The sequence below is a fragment of the Mytilus edulis genome, chromosome 1 (genome assembly GCF_963676685.1).
Source record: "Mytilus edulis chromosome 1, xbMytEdul2.2, whole genome shotgun sequence".
NCBI lineage: Eukaryota > Metazoa > Mollusca > Bivalvia > Mytilida > Mytilidae > Mytilus > Mytilus edulis.
Window position 1 is genome coordinate 38,471,373 of NC_092344.1, and position 21,889 is coordinate 38,493,261.

General features: G+C 33.2%; 1 protein-coding gene and 1 long non-coding RNA gene across 2 annotated transcripts; both read left to right on the plus strand.

Annotated features, from left to right (window-relative positions):
* The first annotated feature begins 5,798 nt into the window (after nucleotides 1-5,798).
* LOC139519428 (uncharacterized) lies at nucleotides 5,799-9,296 on the plus strand. Its single transcript, XR_011663588.1, has 3 exons — nucleotides 5,799-5,911; nucleotides 7,027-7,230; nucleotides 8,966-9,296. It is a non-coding gene; the product is annotated as an uncharacterized lncRNA (long non-coding RNA).
* An 8,957-nt stretch (nucleotides 9,297-18,253) lies between these two features.
* On the plus strand, nucleotides 18,254-21,266 carry LOC139482276 (uncharacterized). Its single transcript, XM_071266075.1, has 3 exons — nucleotides 18,254-18,393; nucleotides 18,975-18,998; nucleotides 20,460-21,266. The coding sequence occupies exons 1-3, from the start codon at nucleotides 18,330-18,332 to the stop codon at nucleotides 21,185-21,187; spliced, it is 816 nt and encodes a 271-aa protein (XP_071122176.1). The 5' UTR covers nucleotides 18,254-18,329; the 3' UTR covers nucleotides 21,188-21,266.
* The last annotated feature ends 623 nt before the right edge of the window (nucleotides 21,267-21,889 follow it).

Sequence of the window (21,889 nt, forward strand, 5' to 3'; positions counted from 1 at the left end):
GTTGTCTAAAATTCAGTTTGACAGTTGCAGTCATACTCATTTTTGATTTTTTTAAGACGACCAAATTAAAGTATACTTAACATAAAGATTTAGCACACATTTTTTAACATGTTATTTCAACCCCTTACTTGATATTTCATGTATTAAGAAATAAATTGGGAAAGTGTATAAAAAAAAATGCAAATTATACACTGTCTACACTAGGCAACATATACTTAGACGACGAAAACCAAAGAACGATAAAAGAGGGACGAAAGATACCAGAGGGACAGTCAAACTCATAATCGAAAATAAACGGACAACGCCATGGCTAAAAATGAAAAAAAAACAAACAATAGTTCACATGACACAACATAGAAAACTAAAGAATAAGCAACACGAACCCCACCAAAAACTATGGGTGATCCCAGGTGCTTCGGAAGGGTAAGCAGATCATGCTCCACATGTGGCACCCGTCGTGTTGCTCATGTAATTAAAAAATCCGGTAAATAGTAATTCGGGAGGTCACATTCATGAAGGGGTGGGGATTGTAGTTACGACGTAAGGAACATATACGATATAATTTGTGAAACGGTTATTCCATAACGGTCAACCAACTCGTGATGGCGTCCGTAAAATTTACGAAGGGATGATTTCAACTTCACCACTTTGAACTCTTGGTTTGATAGCTTTCTTGTGAGCAGCAACCCTCTATCAAGAAAATCATGATAGGAAATGCAAGCACGGGAATAGTGTATCAACTGGGAGATATTTACCCCGTGTGCAGGTGTTGCTGGAATATTACTACTTAAAAATGAAAAGTTCACAATTGGAAAGCTAAAATCATCTCTTTTGTCGTAAAGTTTTGTTTTCAACCGACCCTCATTGTCAATTTCTAGATATAAGTCAAGCTATGAGGCCGACTTAACTGTATCTGTTGTATCCTTTATCTCTAGTTCGATGGGATAAAGCGTTCAATAGTCACCAAATTTTGAATTATATAGTGAAAGAACATCATCTATATATAGCGGAAAGTAGAGTTAAAGGATATTGTTAACTTCTTATCTTTCTTCCTAAGACGGTTCTGTATGAAGTTAGCCTCATAATAATTAAAAACAAGTCGGCAAGAAGAGGGGCATAATTGGTTCCCATTGGAATAACTGTGTCCTTGGACCAGATGTATTTGGTGCACAGGCACTTGTCTCAGAATTTTATTAACTATATACCTTTATATAACACAATAAGGTATATAGTAAAAATAATTTCTGAGACACGTGCCTGTGATTTGGTGTATGGAATGATTATAATGTGTATATTCTGTCTGGCATGTTTCATCTGATCTTTTGCTTTTTTCGAAGGTTATTAGAGAATGCCATTTGTTTTATGTATGATCTGTTTCTCAGATACTTTAAGCAATGTGATCACCGCATTTGGTGTACTGATAACTGCAAGTTGTACATATCTGTCTGGCAGATTTTAAATAAATGTGACCTCATTTTCATGGTTCAGTTGGTCAGCGTTAAGTTTTCATATTTCTTTTGTCTGTTTATCGGGTTCTATAGGCAACATGTCAACTAAATTTGATGCATGGAATTACTGTTGGGTGTACATGTCTGTCTGATTATTATCTGAACGTTAACCCCATTTCCATAAGTCAATGTTAAGTTTCCATGGTTATGTGTGTTTCTCGGATGCTAGTATTTATACATGTAAAAGGTCAACGTACTATATTTGCCGTATTGTATACTTGCATTGTTTACATAATGTCTGGTAGGGTACATATGCCCTTGGTTCATTAGTCAGTATTCATCTTACGTAATTGGGTCTGTTACTCAGATACTAAAAGCAGCAAGCTAAGAACTTTACATTACACGGGATTTCAACATAAATTCAGTCGCTTTAAATAAAACAGGCGTGACATTCCAGAGTTTACACACAGGCACTTGTCTCAGAAAAAAATTTCCCATATACCGTTATATAAAGGTATATAGGGGGGAAAATCCTGAGACGAGTGCCTGTGAGTTTACACACTAATTTATTTTACTAATGAATTCCATCTAACTCTGTTAGTACCGTGTCTGAAAGGTTAAACTTCCCGGATATTCTAGACACATTTCTTTATTAAAACATGAAATAATTTGGTTATAGGTTAACTTAAGGAAATACCATCAATCATAAAAAATGATAACGTTAGGGTGGAGTTACATGATATCCTTTTCTACAATAAATCATCACATTTTTTTACACTTCACTTGGAGGTCATGGAACGATACGCAAAGGTAAAATTTAACACAAATCAGTTCGATTTCATTTCTTCGTATAACTTGTTATTACTTTTTTTTATTTACCAAGTTGACTACGGTACCCTTTTTATTTAAATACCAAATTTTGTCATTTAAACTGCACAAAGAGATGTGTTTAAATTTTTAAATGCATTTATTTAGTATACATACATGTAGCAGGGAATTGTAATGATGCCTCAGCGACAGTGAATATAGCCAAAGAGAATGATTAATGTGTGTTTTGTAAACTGTTTGTCTTTTTGTCATGGAATTATAGTAAGTTCGTTTCTATAGCATTGGTATCTGACTTATTCCTCTGTTTAAACAAAATTTCCTGCTTTTAAGGCTAATAGCTAAGGAATTGAAGCTTATAATTAAAGCTGATAATTAAAATAAGATTTGTTTATGTACTTTTACGTCTACATAAAAAAATTACCTAACCGCATTAGGATTTACAGTTATATCTGAATTGAAAGATTTGTTTATATTTTAAGATTGGTGTATTGTCAAGTAAACTTTTGAATAAAAGAGACCCAAGGCAACTTTGGTATATCAAATTATATGAATTACACTGATAAACCGTAGCGTGGCAATTCATCAATACAGGTATCGGTTGTAACACCTTATTTTAACTAGACTTGACCACGTATTCAAATACATCTCGCACAGAAAAACGGACATTTGCACTGCAAATTGGACTCCTTCACAGCATCGATTATAGGAAGAGATTTTTCCATGTAAAATTGAGAATGGAAATGGGGAATGTGCCAAAGAGACAACAACCCGACCATAGAAAAAAACAACAGCAGAAGGTCACCAACAGGTCTTCAATGTAGAGAGAAATTCCCCATATTTCTATTCTAAAATTACTGTGGCCCTTTGAAAACTGTGTATCTTTAGTCTCTCAAGGAATAAAAATGCTTATTATTTATTTCATTGAAAATCAATGAAACCTTTAAATAATGAGCTATACGTTATACATTTTTAATTGTCTGAAAACTGCTAGCATAGAAAATCTCAGATGGTACATACATGTTGTAGTTTTTGATAGGGGCTTAAAGTAGTTTCTTTGTAGCGTGTTTGGCTCGTGTCTAGCTCCGCAATTGATTTTAATCACAGTACATGGACTTTATAATTGGTATCTGCTATCCACCACTAAGTCCGTTTTTGGAGAAATCCGTTTGCGCCAAAAATGCGTCCTTCTGCGCCACAACTTTTTTCTCCAATGCTACGTTTGCGCCACCTGTTTTAAAATTACATGGTATCATTTGCGCCAAAAATAAAACATACGATTGTGCCAATTAGAAGAAAAATGACTTCCCTCCACCTTTATTCTGACTTAGAATCGGCAGTTTACATGGCATATGTTTCCTTTTCTGAAACATATCTTCTTCTTACTGCTGCTGCTTGGGTATACTTCTAAAATTATTGTATGTAGTAGCTTGTAACTTCACTTTATTGTCTAAAAAAACACAAAAATAGAAGGATGAAATGCATAAAACAGTTCAATGTAATTCTTGTGGAATGCTTCTGCTCTTTCACTGATACGTCTTGCGGTAGATAGTTTCAGTCCATACGCATGGTGTCATCAACATATATGACTGAAACATAATCAGCAAATGCTTCTATGTTCTCTTTTGGCATATCTTGCTTTAAATATTCAGCAAAGCAATAAGTTTTCTTCTCCCTCTGTACATGGACTGTCTAATGCATTTTAAGTCTTTTCTCTCCAGATGCTCATCTACATGGTGAAATATCTCCGAACATATGATACTTTTTAAGCCAAAAATGAAAATAAATATATATTTATGATAGATATGTGCATGATGTGTACAGGCAAATTGGCGCAAATGAACTCCGAATATTGGCGCAATTGATACATTTGGAAAACAAAATTTGGCGCAAATGATACCCCTGAAAAACAGTAATTGGCGCAAAAGGACTGCTGCCTCCGTTTTGATATGAAAATAAAAGATATAACTGCCAATTAGACAACTACTCATCAGAGTTCAAATGGTGTGTATGTTAACAGTTACAGGTCACCGTACGGCCTTCCAACAAAGAGACTAAATCATATTGTTAAGTCCGCTATAAAAGTCCCCGACATGATGAAAAAGTGTGAGAAAATGCAAACGATAAAAACTAATGTCCTAATAAAAAGTGCTGTTTCTTTGTTTTTTGTGTGTTTTGTTTCTTGCTGTGCATGTATTTTTTTTCTTCTATTAATCCCTTTCCACTTTTTGGGTGCGAGTGCTGCCTTGTAGCGGCATTAGTCTGCTCTTTTTCGAAATCTGCAAGGGTATTTTTTACGTGCAAGCGATATGGCTGTCTCTTAACATAGTTCAGCCATTTTTATAATTGCTCACACCGTCTGTGTATTTTTATCATACGTTTTCAATGTACTTTTGTTGTTTCACTTATTGCGTTTAATAAAGTATCCTTTTAAAAACAAGATTAAACTTGAACCCCGCCACGTGTTTATTAGTGCCTTTTCCTAGCAAGACCTCGTCAATTTTTAGTTATATCTGAATGTTTATTTTTCTTTGGTTGATTAGGGTTCAGATAACATTTTCTTCGTACTCTCTAAATAATTTTTTTTCTTCAAAAATATTGATTGCAAATGTATTCACATTAATTGCTAAGATATTGGACTCCTTTGTGATAACATCTGTTATTTATGTGTAAATAATGACAAAAAAAAATTATGAATTAAAAACACCTATATATTGTGGTTTTTATGCTGTTGTCTGTCTTTTGATGGTTTCTTTTTCTTTTTGTCATGGCATTGTCAGTTCGTTTTCGACTTATGAGTTTGACTATCCCTATGGTATCTTTTGTCTCTCCATTATAACGCTATAGATTATTTTACTTTCCGATTCTATCCTATGGCTATTTACCTTCTGATGTTAGTGTGAACTTATGACACCTCTATCACCTTGAAGATTATTTTTTCCATACTCTGTGATTAATAAACATTTGGACATTTTGCTTAAGGTCACCTTTTAACATTTTGCACCAACGTAGTAAATGTATATCCTCGAGCATACAGGTTTGAACTTGTCATTATAAGAGGTTAAAAGGAAAAACGGAAAACCCAGATGTCAAATGAGCTCTGCTCACTAATAAACCTCCGCTCTTGCTTTTGGGTGAAATTATATGTTATTTCAGTGTCTCTAGTCAGACAGTATTGAAAATTGGTCTTTCTAAAGTTTGTCAAAAGACAATTTTTCATATAAAAAGAGCTTTGAAAAAACAGACATAGGAGACCCATTAAATTCCTTCGGGTGTTCAATAAATTTAATGATTAATGCAAGTCCTGATTCTACATTAATTGACATTCTTTTATGATAACATTGTTTTTGCTCTTTCCAAATTAAGAAGATTGATATTCCCATACTAATATATGATGTTAACCCAATACTGGTTTGGATTGAAAAGCTTTTATTAATTTGAAATCGTACGAAAGGGTAACACACATCAATATACAAGCAGATACATATACATTGAATATAATGCATATAAAACAGAATAATATCTCTTTGAAATCTTAATTGCATTTCAGATCATATTTGTGGTATTAGTCCTGGTTGTTTTGAATGTTAACGGTCAAGCGACAATTATCGTGTGTGATGATGACTGCACAGAAAGAGGTATTTGTTTTTAAAAAATAAAGTTGCCTTTGTTCCATGGGTCACCTGACTTCTGAAATTGATTCTGTCCTAATTCGTGTCCTAATTCGAAATATGACTTTTCGACTGAGTATGAATTATCACGTCGTTGATGCATGCTTTGCAAGAGACGGTTAATATTCTTTCAACACATCTGGTCTCGCTTACTTCTTAGGGAATGATGCTTTAACTTCAAGGGAGGGGGTATGTTTTTTTCTTTAAAAAAAATCCCCATCTCCAATTTGATGACAAAAAATATTGTTATCAGGCAAATATTTTGAATCCAGATTTTCCCTATACAAAAATAATAATTTGATTGATAGGGTCGAAAAACTAAAGAAATGTTCCCGCCGTTTGAACGATATAAACTATATGACAATAATGGATCAGTAATCTTCGACTGAAAGTAAACTGTATCTTTCTTTAATTTACTGTTTAAAAACTAAATTTTCTCGTTTCATTATGTCTAAGTAAGAAGCCTATAACGGTGCTAGAAATTATGTCTTATATGTATACATGATTATCTGGAAATACCCGCTGAAACCTAGCATTAGGACCTAAATATAAATTCCAAAAATGGGACAAAGCCGGCTAAACCGATAACAGCGCGAATGACAACACTCGATATGAAGACTAAAACTGACACAGCACATATCCAAATCTGATTTTTATGAGCTAATAATTTTTCACAGGATGCAAATACATTTTCAACCAAAGATTATTTTTGCTCTATTGAAAATGGGAAGAAATTAAGGACGGTAGCTTGGTTTAAATGTACATTCAGCCTTCTTATGTCATGTAAAAAATGTTAAAACTGTATCTCTGCATGGCATACATGATATTTTTCATACATGCCGAAAAAGATTTGAATAATATCGATTTTGCTTCTCTGAATGTTTCATGTTTTATGTCGAGTGAAAAAGTATGGCTAGCAGTACTGCTACTGATCAACATTACCATGTACATATGTACCTAGGTTGAATGACAAAAAAGAGAAACATTTTAATTTTGCGTCTTTGTCACTTTCCACGGGTTGTTTGGTTATTCTTTATATATTTTTTTAAGTAGTGTAGAAATCGTATTTTCCGTTTTTATAGAGACTGAAGCATTTACAGCTGGTTTCTTACTAGCCATTTTATCTGGATCATTCACGTCATCTTTTGGAAACATGATGGGAATAGATATGACTTCCGGTATGATGGGTGGAATGATGATGACGACTGCTGCCCCAACAACCACTGAATCAACAACAACAGCAACAACAACGGCTTCAACTGTCACAGTAACCCCGGTTGTTTATCGTGAGTAAATTGGAAATATAGATCGGTTAATACAAATATATATTTCTGTTCCCTGCCTCTCTATTGACCATATTGAAGTTCAGAGATTTTGGTTATAAGCAGTGTCCACTCTGTTTATACATTTTTATAAGTCGGGCCCACTGACAACCTAAGAGGGGCCCCGCTACAGTCATGCTTCAGTGATTTCCTATAGAATCAACCAATTTTTAGCCCAGAAAAGGGGGGACCCAGGACCCCTGCCCCCTCTTAATACTCTTCTGGGTTTATGAACGAATTTGCACGGGATCGACAAACACAAGGTTCAAAACTTTAGGGAATAATCGATTATAAAAGTGATTTTGTACCTTTGATTGTATTGGTGTTTAGTTTATAAAGTAATGTTGGTGGGATACAGATGCTATAACTCCAGTAAGATTGGTTTCTTTGAAATTACCAAATTAATTTAAAAACATACAATTGGAACGAACATGATGCAAGTGACTATCTGTGAAACCCGTATGTTGCAAGGGAGAGAACTAGCCTAATGCGTAGTAGCTTCTAAAATGACGTCCTTAATATTACGCTTTGTAAACAAAGCCGTGTTCTAATGAGCACAAAATATGTTTGACACACGCGCACGAACTTACTGTTTATATCAACGTTATTTCAATCGTTATCCTTTAAAATATATATAGAATAACCATACATTGTCTCGAAATATCAATGTTATTTGTACAAGGCTTAGAAACAGGTAGAAAGCGAGGCTGTGCGAAAGACGCAAAATTTCCGCGAACCTGTATGTTTTATTGACGTCATAAATAAAACTCTACGGAAACACATTGTCAACGTCATAAACAAGGTGATATACGGTCAGTGACTGTATATCACATATGAATATACGGTCAATGCAATTTGACTGCTCAAATAGCACAGTTGCAGTATATATACATTTAAGCAGCTAACATAAACTTGTATTGTATATTTTCATAAAACAACATATATTTTCCCTGCACGTAGTTTTTAAACTTATCAAATTTGAAATGTAATGTACAGACTTCTCGGGGAGGAAACGGGAATAGCCAAAGTTTTTAACGGTATTTTCGTACGCGTTCAACCTATAAAAATACAGTATTTGTCCTATTAGAATCGAAATAGTTCCTTCATGTCATGCTCTATGCTCATTTTAACATGGGTAGGCATTATATTTGACCACATTTTACACCTCGCTAACGCTCAGTGTAAAATATCGACAAATATAATGCCTACACCCATGTTAAAATGAGCATAGAGCATGATATGAAGGAATTATTTCTTAAATGTTACCACGTGGTATTCATTTGAGGGGTTCCGAAGGTGATTATTAATTGAAATTCAGCCATTAATTTGAATGAGCAATGCATAACTGAAAGTGTTGAAAAGAGGGACGAAAGATACCAAAGGGACAGTCAAACTCATAAATCCAAAACAAACTGACAACGCCATGGCTAAAAATGAAAAAGACAAACAGAAAAACAATAGTACACACGACACAACATAGAAAACTAAAGAATAAACAACACGAACCCCACCAAAAACTAGGGGTGAAGCATACAATGTAACTTAAGGAGAAAAAAGGTAAAATTAATTAAAAAATAAATGCTGACGATGATTCGAAAAATATTTATATTCTGCTTTTGCAAGTACCAGTGTTTTGCTATAGATTATGATTAATGAATGTATCAATAGATATAATACAAAACATGTACTTCTGTTTTAGCATTGTCAAGCATGATCATTTGTGAAGATACGACAGCAACAATAAGATGCACCTCCCCCTCAACTTTAATCATATCCGAAGGATTTTATGGATTAAGAGAAGCTAACCTATGTGTGTCGTCCCCTACCGTCAATTTGGTACAACCATGTTCATCTAGCACGGCAAACACCCAAGTGATAACATCATGCAATGGAAATAATAAGTGCACACTGAATGCAAACGATGCAACTTTTTCTAATATATGTACAGGCGTGAAATACCTGGAAGTGAAGTACAGGTGTTCTTGAAATATTATTACCAGTAGCAGTGAAATAAAACTTTAAAATAATAAGGCGATTTATGTTTTATGATATAATCATTTGCTTATCATTTCTTTGCTGTTAATGTACATCAATGTTCTGTAATTTCTGTAGTACATGTAAGTTAAACATACTACATGTATATATATCATGTACAATTACATTTTGTGGTGTAAAGATTTCGCTTAATTTTGCAACAATAAAACACATTTCCTTAAAATTAAGTATAATTAGTAGTTTTGGGATAAACTAATTCGTTTTTAGTACCAAAAAAACCAAAACAACCACAAACAATCTTAATAACAAATAAAACCAAAAGACAATAAGAGTCACCCGAAAAATAATAACTGGCTTAAAACAATTTGTAATAATCCAAGGTCAGCTTTGATTGGTATAGTTTACGTTAAGACCTGAAGTGTCTTTTGCACTGATCATGTTCTTCATCTACGCATATACATTGTACACCAATTCCAAATTCCAATTTGTTCATAAGTGAAATACAGTTGAGCCCAGGCGAATCAGTGTAAATAACGTCATTAACCAATTGACGGACCTAAAAACATTAAAATTTTGATATCAGTACGAGAAAATAGAAGAAGATATAAGAAGATGACGGGTATGAGTGCCAATGAGACAACTCTCCATTCAAGTCACAATTTATAAAAGTAAACCCATTATACATGTAGGTCAAAGTATGGTCTTTAACATGGAACATTGGCTCATGGAGAATAGCAAGCTAAAAAGGCCCCCAAAAAATATCAGTGTAAAACCATCCAATTGGGGAAACCCAACGGTGTAATCTATACAAGGAACGAGAAACAGTTATGAAATACTTCAACAAACTACAACTACTGAACAATTTGAGAGTCGCCAATAATGTTGGCCATGCAAGTCTTTATACCAAAAACTCACCCAATGCAACTTTTTACAAAGGGAGATAATCATGTTGCACTTTTCCCGGTCAACAAAAAGTTACCAGTTTTATCAGTAATACGAGGACACACAAATCACTTCCAATATTTTTTTTAGTATTTATTTCAATCAATTGATTAAAATATAAAACAAACAAAATTTTTAAAAACCTTTGCATTTCACCTTTAAAGAAAAACAAATAGTAATATAATGTACATATCTATGCAATTTTATCTTTTTTAACATTAATAAGTGTGAACACCGATCAGTGTGTATAATCATGATTTTTTGATAATTTAAGTATTCTACTTTTTCCCCCTATATGTAGAGAGTAAAATATTAATGTCTGGCGGTGTCCTGAAAAAAAGAGATTGTATTTTTTTAAGAGTTCTATGCTATACTGTTTGCCACAGTTACATCCGTCTTGGTTCAATATTAGTAGAAAAAAACTCGAAATTACCATTTGATAGTATCATTTATGGTTCAATATTTGGTTAAAATATACATGAGCTTGGTGAAGAAGCTATTTTGTGGATTTCCAACACGATTATATGACGGGATTAAAATCAAATGTCATATTGATATACAATTGTATGATAAGTAAACAAGTAAACAACTCAAAACAACCGATTTGGTCATAAATTTTCATAAATATAATGAGACAAACTCTTGATTTTGCACCTTTGAAAGGAGTATATACATGTATAAGTCTGCCTAATGACTGTAAGCTTTAGCATACGTTTTTTTTTTATATATGGACATAACAATAAGGAGATGTGGTATGTTTGCCAATGAGAAAGAAATCCACCAAAGACTAAAATGCACACGTGTGAAAAATGACAGGTCATCGCACGGCCTTTGACAATGAGTAAAACCAATACCACATATCAACCAAAGCTAGTAAAGGTCTCTGTATGATAAAGTGAGGAATAATTCTAAAGAAAAAACCGACAGCCTGATTTATACCTTAATGATAATTCTTAAAAAAAAAAAAGCAAGCTCTTAACCCTGCCCTTTACTTTTAAAAGTGCATGAGATCATGTAATAATATAGAACAAAAACATAACTAGAAAGAGCATATTAAAACAAAATATAACGAAATGTACTTTTAGTTCCCATTTAAGAGTATTCACATATTCTGAAAGTTAGTTCCAAGCCCAATTTAAACAGATAAAATTTATCAATTATTTGTACATCTACAACGCTACAACGGATTTGTTGTAAAGACAACTTCGTTACTTGGAGAACATATAACCTTGTGTGATGCAAACATGAAAGTATTGATAGTACATGTATTTAAGACCATTAGTACTATAGTGTTATCAACATGTTTAGTTATGAATTATAGTTAACAAAAAATCAATTAATAAAATAAAAATACGTACCTAAATATAAACACAACGTAGAAGAAAATCAGTGTCCAAAAAGGAATATTAACAATAACGAATGAAAAATATCTTTTGTCGTCAATTTAGTTCTCTACAAAAAGAATGCGCTTTGTTGATGGTTTGTCTGCCTATTATGAAAGATTCGAGGTATGGACTAGCGATGGAAGATTGCTTACAAATAACAAAAGCAAGGACTGTCACCTTTTTGCTGTTTACAGCAGTTTTTAAAAATTAACGACCAGTTGAAAAACGATTTGATGATAGAATTGAGAATGGAAATTGAGAATATGTCAAAGAGACAACAACCGGACTAAAGAGCAGACAACAGCCGAAGGCCACAAATGGGTCTTCAGCGCAGTGAGAAAATCCCACACCCAGAGATGGTCCTCAGCTGGCTCCTTAATAAAGTTGTGTACTAGTTCAGTGAAAATGGTCCTAACGCTAAACTCAAAAACATATAAATAACATAGAATTAAATAACATTCAAGACTAACAAAGGCCAGAGGCTCTTGACTTGGGGCAGGCGCAAACATGCGGCAGGGTTAACGTTAAACATGTGTTGTGAGATTTCAACCCACCCCTATACTTCTAGCCAAAATAGAATAAGGAAACACATAACAATACGCAAAGTAAAACTCACTTTAAAATAAGTCCGAGTCCGATGTTAGAATATGTAACAAAAGAAACTAAGCAAAACGACAATGATACATAAAATAAACAAAGAACTTTTAGCAGTTACTGCCATGCCAGCTCCAGACCTCAATTAAACTAATTGAAATAGTGTATGTCTTCATCATATGAAAATCAAGTACAATCACTCCCGTTAAGGGTTTAAAACACATTTAGCAATTTGAGTTGATTTGATGAAAAAAAATTGCCATTCAGACTGATTGATTAAACAAATACCTTGGGATGATTTGATGAAATAGTTAGCAATTATGTTTTTTTTTGGAGGGTGTGTGGAATTTAGTGCAATAGGTGGTTAGAAATAATACCATGCAAGTCACTGTTAATTGAATTAAGGAGAATCTTTACAAACTTTTGCCATAAAGTTTGGCGAAAGATGCTAAACTAAAAGGGACATCGAAACTCAATTTAGCTTCATAACAGTATACAGGAACAAGTCTGAAATTATCTTCAACTTTTGGATATTTATTGCCACAAAAAGATGATACAAAGGAAAAAATGTGAAGCTTAAATCATATTACCACAGTTCAAGAAAGCATATCTGAGATATTCTTCTTTTTTTTATTATTTTTATACATGAAGGCTTTATATTAGTTGCAACATTTGGACTAACTTATTAGATATATAATAAAACTCCTGTTTGATAAGATGGAATGATATCGAAGCGTAGAGAGTAGACAATTCAAAACTTTCAACGAATTACAAGCTAAGCCTGTTATTCAATAAACCAGCGTGTGAAAGAGTATTGTTCCAATATTAACATATACTTTATTATAAAATGTAATAAGTTCGTTACACATACATGTACACTCGTGACATATATACTATGTATGCAGATTAAACACGGTATATTGCTTTTGATATAAGAAAAATAAATTATAATAATTTCAAAGATAAATTCGTCACGTTCTTCAGAAAAAAGGTATTAGGACTAAGCCCAGTCAATTAATACTTAAGACAATAAAATATGAAGAAAAAAAGACATAGCAACGGTTAACCATTGGACCACAGTTTTTTTTTCTCTCGATGGAATACTGATTTTCAACTGCTTTTTATTTTATAGTAAATAAAAGCTTATATATTTTTCGAATACCAAATGCCTAAACCCTAAGCTACATCAGTGGAATTTTTATCCTGACTCGCCAAATTTCTTCTTAACCTCGTGAACTGCCAGACTATCCACTTTTTAAGTTTTATAAAGATGAGAACGTAAAGAGCCTCAATAACGAATTCTCATTTTCGTAATGCCTTATTGATCGTACAGCATGTACGTGTATACATGATGACAGTAATAACAAATAGGTATGGTAATTAGATCCAAAAGAATCTTTGATATAACATCATATTTTCCTATTTTTTCTGGGGGTAATATCATGTGTTCCGGAAGGGTTAGCAGATCCTGCTCCACATGTGGCACCCGTCGTGTTGCTCATGTTATTACAAACCCGGTAGATAGTCTTATTCTGTAGGTCATATTCGTGAAAAGGGAACAGATTTCAGTTACGACATAAGAAATATATCCGATATATCTGTGAAACGGATATTCAATAACGGTCAACCAACTCGTGATAGAGTCCGTAAAATTTAAGAAGGTCTGATTATTAACATTTTTTAGCATTTGGAACTCTTTATTTAATAGCTTTCTTGTGAGCAGCAACTCTCTATCAAGGAAATCATGATAGGAAATACAAGCCCGGGGATATCGTATCAATTGGGAGGTATATACTCCGTATGCAGGCGCTGCTGTAATGTTGCGACATATTAATAGAAAGTTCACAATTGGGAAGCTGAAATAATCTCTTTTGTCGTAAAGTTTTGTTTTCAACCGACCCTCATTGTCAATTTCTAGATGTCAAGATATGTGACAGACTTAACTGTATCTGTTGTTTCCTTTATCTCTAGTTCGGCAGGATATATGTAAAGTTATGCATGATTGTCTTTCGAATACAAAATATTACTTTTGGTTTGAGACTTTTCAATGTAACCTTTTCGATAAAATTTGCAATAACGGATTCATTTTGTGCTATTATATTATAAATGCGCAGTCAAAACCGGGTTAACTCAAATGCATCGCATAGAGAGACAGTTTCTACATGTATCTCTTTGCGTTAAAGTCATATGGAACGAGTGTCAGACTGGTGAAAAACAATCTTTATTCAATTATTGAACCAATGCATGTATTTATCATAAACTTAGTCTTCTGTGCACGATTTTATCATTTTTTACGCAAAATATCGTAAAATCGTCAATTTTTTCCCTTTTCCGACAACTGTCCACAAGAGACCAAAATGACACATACACATTTGTACATTAACAACTATTGGTCACCGTACGGCCTTCAACAATGACCAGAGCAAAGCCCATACCGCATAGTCAGCTATAAAAGACCCCGATATGAAAATGTAAAACAATTCAAACGAGAAAACTACCGGCCTTATTTATATAAAAAAAAATGAACGAAAAACAAATATGTAACACATAAACAAACGACAACCACTGAATTACAGGCCCCTGACGCTAAGGTCACTTCGCATACGGAAAAATATGTCGGCGAATTGCTTCCTAAAAGCAAGCCATTAAAAAAAGAAAACTTAATCTAAATGTGGACAAATCAAAGAATTTTCTTCAGAAACAAGTATATGTACATAGGTTTTATAATGGAAACTATCCATTTAGTTATAAAAACATATGCATCATTTTTTTAAAGATTTGAGGTTTCATATGTGTTCCGTAGTAATTTTTTCCAAGGCGAATATTTTTTTATCAAACATTCAGTTTTAATACCTTCTTTTTTTCAGTTGCAGTTTTGATTTTCGCCCTCTATTCTTGTCGACCTATATATTGGATCTTTTCAAATTTGTTAAATCGTTCATGTCCTGAAACGCATAAACTTTTTATCACGGATAAAAAAAAAAACAATTAATAAATTATCAATCTTCCTTATATAAAACTAAATTTTCAAATCGTTCTGAACTTAAAATTTTAAAGACATTTTTAGAGAATTTCTTCTATAGGTCACCGTACGGCTTTCAGCAATGAGCAAAGCCCAAACCACCTGGTTAAAACTCAGTTATTTAAAAATAAATCAACGTGATCATAAAACCTAAAAGAAAGCACTATATACAGGACTAAAATTGCGAGACAGACGAGTTATAAGCACTATACATATAGTAAAGTTAAGTCTGTTCTTACACAAAAACTTGTAAGCGACGGTCCTGATGTTTTCGTGTCTAGACATTTCTGCTCATTAAAAGGTGCATGAAATGATTCCGGTCCATTGTTGGTTATCTTGGGTGGATTTCTAGATTTGGGTTTTATATATTTTTTCAAAACATAATCAGCAAACTTTATAAATACTAGAACACACCCGCGAAATCGCGGGCATTCAGAGCGTAGTTTAAAGTATGTAAAGTGTTGTTGGAAGAATTTTGTAAAATATTGAATGACTGGAGAATTTCAGCAAAAGTATCATAAGTCATAGGTTATTGGGGATAGGAAAATGTTTTTTTTTTTTATCCCTCCTCCTTTATTTCCAAAGTTACTAATTTTTAGTTTTCTATCAATTTCAATATGAACATACCTTTAGTATGTTATGAACATTTAAGTAAGGAGCCTGTAATTCAGTGGTTGTTGTTTGTTTACGTGTTATATATTTGTTTTTCGTTCCGGCAATTTTTGTACATAAATAAGGCCGCTAGTTTTCTCGTTTGAATTGTTTTACATCGTCATTTCGGGGCCTTTTAAAGCTGTGTATGCGGTATTGGCTTTACTCGTTGTTGAAGTCCTTACGTTGACCTATAGTTGTTAATTTCTGTGTCGGGTCTCTTGTGGAGAGTTGTCTCAACATGGCAATCATACTTTTTTTTTGTAATCAATGAACTTTGTAAAAGATTTAATGATCTTTAATGACTGGAGAATTTCAGAAAAGGTATCAAATTTAAAGTTCACATGAATAATTTTGGCGCTTATCTGTATATTATGAACATTCATTATTGTATAAATAAAGTGCAATTACTTTCAATTCTAAGTTTACTAATCGATCCATGGTGGTCATTGATATAGTATACAGACCCTCTATTTAATAAACTCTGTGACCGTCGTGGATAGTAAACTTGAAAATGATAGCAGATACTTTACTCGTAGTATATATGTATGTTCAAAGTATACAGAAAAACGCAAACCGGAAGTCTAATCTGACTTAAAGTTTCGTCCAATGACGGGACAATATCCGGACGCCTTTTTTCTCGATTTTCTCCCAAAATAACTCAATCTAAATAATCATATGAAAAGATGACAAATGCGACTATGCACTGTACCTATATGACACAGAGGCGTGTTAATAAATTTATTGTGGAAAGAAGAGAAGCGACACACAAAATGAGGTCTTCTCGTTTAATAGTATAGATGCAAGTTTTGTCTAAGATGAAATATACAAAATTCGATCTTCGAACCCGGCAACATTCGCAAAAACCAGGATGAGACACTTTGCCAAAAAAAAACACCTCAGGATAAACTTTAAAAAAAAAAGCAGGACCGAGTAGATTAAAAGATACCAATAACATTCTCAAAATTGTTTATTTTCATATAATATAAGTTAATATGAGTGTGTAACTATTTCGTTATATATTACCTGCATTACCTGTAAAACAGCGCATGCCAAATGAAGTTTTTTTTAATCTTTTGGTGCAAATGAAATATAACCTGATGGCGTAAATGGAAGAAGGTTTTTTTTTTTGTAAAATGGCGCAATGTAATGCGCCCACTGCAATAAACTGGTGTCGTTATTGTAACTTTAGCAGATATATTTATAAAAGGATGTTGACATTCCGAACTTTAACTTTGCAGTTTATGCTGACCAGTCAACTTTAATACGCTATGAAAGTGCTATGAAAGTGCAAAAAAATTCATTAATGACTCGAACTAGATTCCGCAACACTCTAAGAGAAGAAAATGAAGTAACGATTTTGAAGAGTTGTCGTTATTGTTCATATGGGGATTAAATCAAGATAAAGTACCATAATTAAGTTCTTTTTAAAGGCTATAGTTGAAGAAATAACGGCAACGATGGTCTTCCCCCGGAAACAATAATTGTGGTTCAGAAGAATTTGTCACAAAGTTTTTAAATGACAAGTACGGTACTAAGAGATTTAAAAGTATTCCTAGATATATTTATATATTTAGAAAAATCAACAAACAAAAAAACAACAACATTCAACCAGAGACATATAATACAATTCAACTGATTGTATACTGTTTTTATTTGAAATATTTTTACAGGAAATTTGAAGTAGAATAGCATTATCAGCTATACTTAACAGATATTTCTTTGAGTTTGAAAAATAAAATTCTACGATAAAAAAATTAAAACTTATATCAAGTAATGAAAATTTCAATACCACTACTAGTAATACGTCAATTTTTTTAGTTGAACAGTTTTTTATTGGGGAAATATAAATTGATTAAAAATATTACAACATCAATAAAATTCTTAACCTAACTCTAAAAGTTCAATTCTAAAAACATAGTGATAGACCCATTTACATGTTAGTAAACGAAATAATCGTAACTCCGTATGACCTATGTTTGTTTTTGAAATGAAAACAATGCATCAAAAAACGATTTCGCGAAAAAGATAGACATTTGTATATCAATTATTTGTTGTATAATTGTACATGTTAATGAAAAATAATAGCGATAGTTGACAACCGAGCTCCGGGAGGGTTTTAAAGTTTAAAGAATGAGAAATTTAAGGTTACCGCACCTGTTATTCGACTTATTTAAGATAATTTTAACTTTAATCGTATCAAAAATTTACCAATTACATCAAATTTTATCTTAATTTATTTACCACTCACTTTATATCTACAGGGTGGTAATGACAACAGCTAACAATTTTAACTATGCTAACATTGAAACAAGATAAGTTTGTTTCCTATATCCGTCTGTCCATTGTATGACGTGTTGCAGCGAAAGCTACCTGATAAGCAATCTCCCGAACTGTCACGATGCCCCGTTAAATACTGGGTATTCTCCTTTCGTCTGTCCACTAGGCTCATCTCCTGAACGGCTCACATCGATATGATTTCACTCAAGGTTGCAGTCCTCCTGTTTGGACTTGTTGCAGGATCTCTAGCAATCAGAGGTAGGCTTTGTTTAATACTAATAATAAGTCGCAGATGCAAAAAAACAAAACAAAATCAAACTTATCAAATAAAAAACAAAAATTTTTTTTTAATTAAGAGTGCAATTATGTGTTTGTAGTTTTGCAAACTACATTCAGTTTTAATTTCAAAACATTTTGTTAAAATTGCTTTTGTATTATACAATCATAACACATTTGATATCAAAATTAACTATAAATGCTAGAACGTCTTGATATTTAACTCAAACATAACGAATACATTTAATGGGGGAAAAAATACGTACCTCTGGATATTTCAAAGAGTTTGCATGCAATATATGGAATAAAAAAATATTTTAAAACATTGCTTTGTCTTTGCATATGTTCGTTTAAACTAGCAAAAATATGATACAATACCAAGCAATTTATTCCGATATATATTATTGATTAAATAATATGTATACCATTTGCCATCTTTAAGATTTAAAACTGCCGTGGAGTAACGGTTCTTTAATATGGCAACTGTTTTTTACAAATCGGTATATCTGACTGATGGAAATTAAATTATTCTCTAACTGTACCTTTTTTTTGTTTTATTTTAGCTAAAAGACAGGTAAACTGCATTGGTAAGTGAATCATTATATCTATATTTCTTAATAGTAAATCTAGAAAAGGGAATTTTCTCTGATATGTTGCTTGTAAGCTTTGCGTACGGGTATCATATGCCTCACTCTTCTATTGAAGAAAAGTTTACGATAGTAATTTGCAAAATAGGAAATATAACACTAGTATGATCCTCCATGTTTTTGCCGTTTAAAATATTCTTCATCAAAAATATCAAACTGCAACATAAATAAAATAATTTATGAAGGAGAACTACAAACTTGTCTTTCAGATAGTTTTCCAAATGTCTAAAATTATTGGAATATCCACTGTCTGAAGTTCAATTCTCAGACTCTTGTCTTATCCTTAAGATAATTAATCTAACTAAGTCCTACTTTCTGTTCGTTGCCTAGAATACTACGAAATAATCTATGATGCTAACTATATTTAAATTCGTGATTGCAAAGAATAAATGAATGATTCCTAATTGACTGTTAGCTTAACGTTCAGTGGCAAGTATTTCATAGGCGAGCAAGAATATAACAATGAAGAATGCTCATCTCATTGTTGAAGGCCGTACGGTGACATATAGATGTTAATTTCTGGGTCATTTGGTCTCCTGTGGAGAATTGTCTCATTGGCAATTAACTACATCTTCTTTTTATATCATCAAAGTGAGTCGATCTTGGTGGGGCTCGTCTTTGAAATGCCCCTACGGAAAAAGAGGTACTAGTAACAAGAAACGCGTCAGCATAAACTAAACGTGTTGTAGTATAATTTTCAATGAGACAACTATCAAACAAAACTCAACTAACGAAGATGTAAACAACTAAAGGTTATCGCACGTCATTCAACAATGAGAAAAAGTCATACAATACTTTTAAGGTTCCTGCTTCTAAGTTTTACTTAAGATTTGCTATTGTCAAGGTTATAAAGAGCCCTCGCTTGACAAAATGTTAAACAATTCAAAAGAGAAACCCAATGTTCAAAACTATAAACGAAACACACGATGACAGTGGTTGTCTCTTTATGTGTTTTTTTGTATGTTTGCAACTTATGAAATTTGTTTTATGTTAGATCTATCGTATATCCGCCTCTTCCCTTAACGTTGAGGCGTTATTGTGTTTGCTATATTGTATATACATTTGTCTTCAACTTTTGAAGACCAGTTGTTGTTATTTCTCTTTTGCAAGTTTATTTTTGATGTCGATTGGCATACCACCAAATATTCTTTTGTTTATGCTTGTCAGATGTTGAAAGGCGATTTGTGGTGACCTCCAGATGTCTTAATGTTAAATTGTCGATGGCTCTTTTATGAACACCCACTTGTTAATCTTATATTCGTAATAAATTATGGCATTATTGTTAAAACATTTTAATAAGTTCAGCTGAACTTGAACGCAAACCAAACGACAACTTACATTTTAATAAAAGAACAAAAGATATGGAATGTATATTCTAATTGCTCATGTTTTGTTTTGCAGATCAATGGATAAATATCCCTAATCCATGCCAAAACAATCCACAGAAAGCAATCTATCTACCTCATCCAACAGACGGTACTAAATTTATACAATGCGACCTGTTCGGGAGAATGTACATTATTCAGTGTCCAAAAGGAGAATCCTATGACAGATCCACTGCATCCTGTACACGTGGCAATGTAGCACCAACTGTTGTTATACAGCCAGTTGTCACAACCCAAGCAACCACCACCACAAGAGCACCACAAACAGGAGCTACAAATCCATGCTCAAATGCAAACCTCGCACAAGGACTTATATATTTTTCTTATCCACTTGATACTACTAAATTTATCGAATGCGATCTGCTCGGAAAGGCAATGATTTTACAATGTAACGTCGGTCTAGTATGGAATCAACAAAGATTATCATGCGTGTATGACTTGAAACCAGGAGGTGTTATCACCACCACCATGGCTCCAGTAACGAGCGGACCCGGAACAGGCACCGGAACCGGAACTGGTACTGGCACTGGTACCGTAAATCCAGGTAGTCTATGTAGAGTAAACGCAAACAGCTTAGATGATTTATTCCACCCACATCCAGATCCACACAAGTTTTATCAATGCGATCTTTGGGGAGATGTTTTTGTCAACAACTGTCCAACAAATCTTATTTGGAATGATACAGCTAAAACATGTTCATCTCCATACGTTAAAATTGGACCAAACGGAAATCTGGTTGGTTAAAACTGTAAGACTCATCTTTAACTTAATAACGCTTTTTTATAGATTATTTTTAAATAATTAAAAGAATATAAAATGTAAAGTTGTGTACATTGTATTTAACCTATAGCTGTACAATGGAACCTATGGGAGTGCAACCCGAGTATAAATATCAATAACCGAAAATTATACCATAGGTATCCATGGTATAATTTTCACAATTTTACCATGGTTTTGTTGTATAAGGTATTCAAAAGAAAAAAATGTCAAGACCTGGTCGCGGCCGCCTGAATTTTAGAAACAACAAAGTCACTGTGGGTCCTTCAAGCTAAACTGCCCGCTTTGCACCCGCTGAAATAAATGAATGCTTAGGGAGGGAATCGAACCCACATACACCAACTCTGTTGTCCAATCTTTTAAATGAACCAAGATTCGCTCCCAGAACAAACAAATAAAGTTTAAAAATATGTTGATTTTCGGTTATTATATGGTTAACTTTCTATAGGCTCCACTGTATAGCTACATTTACATGAATCACATCTAACCGTTTGGCAAGGCGGGTTAGTTTTTAGGGGGTGGAGGGGACAGGAAGCACGCCCCTTTTAAAGAACTTCAAATATGGTAAACACATAACCTATTTTATAGTATTGTTGTCTTGCTTTACCCCCACCCTACTTTAATAGTTTTTGATCCAAACCCGGTTTATTACCTAAAACACTGCTGACA

Bases quoted from the DNA above. Each gene is read 5' to 3' on its own strand.
- LOC139482276 (XM_071266075.1), top strand. From the start codon at position 18,330: ATGATTTCACTCAAGGTTGCAGTCCTCCTGTTTGGACTTGTTGCAGGA. The intron at 18,394-18,974 runs GTAGGCTTTGTT...GTTTTATTTTAG, and splicing joins AGGATCTCTAGCAATCAGAG to CTAAAAGACAGGTAAACTGC. The intron at 18,999-20,459 runs GTAAGTGAATCA...TTTGTTTTGCAG, and splicing joins AAGACAGGTAAACTGCATTG to ATCAATGGATAAATATCCCT.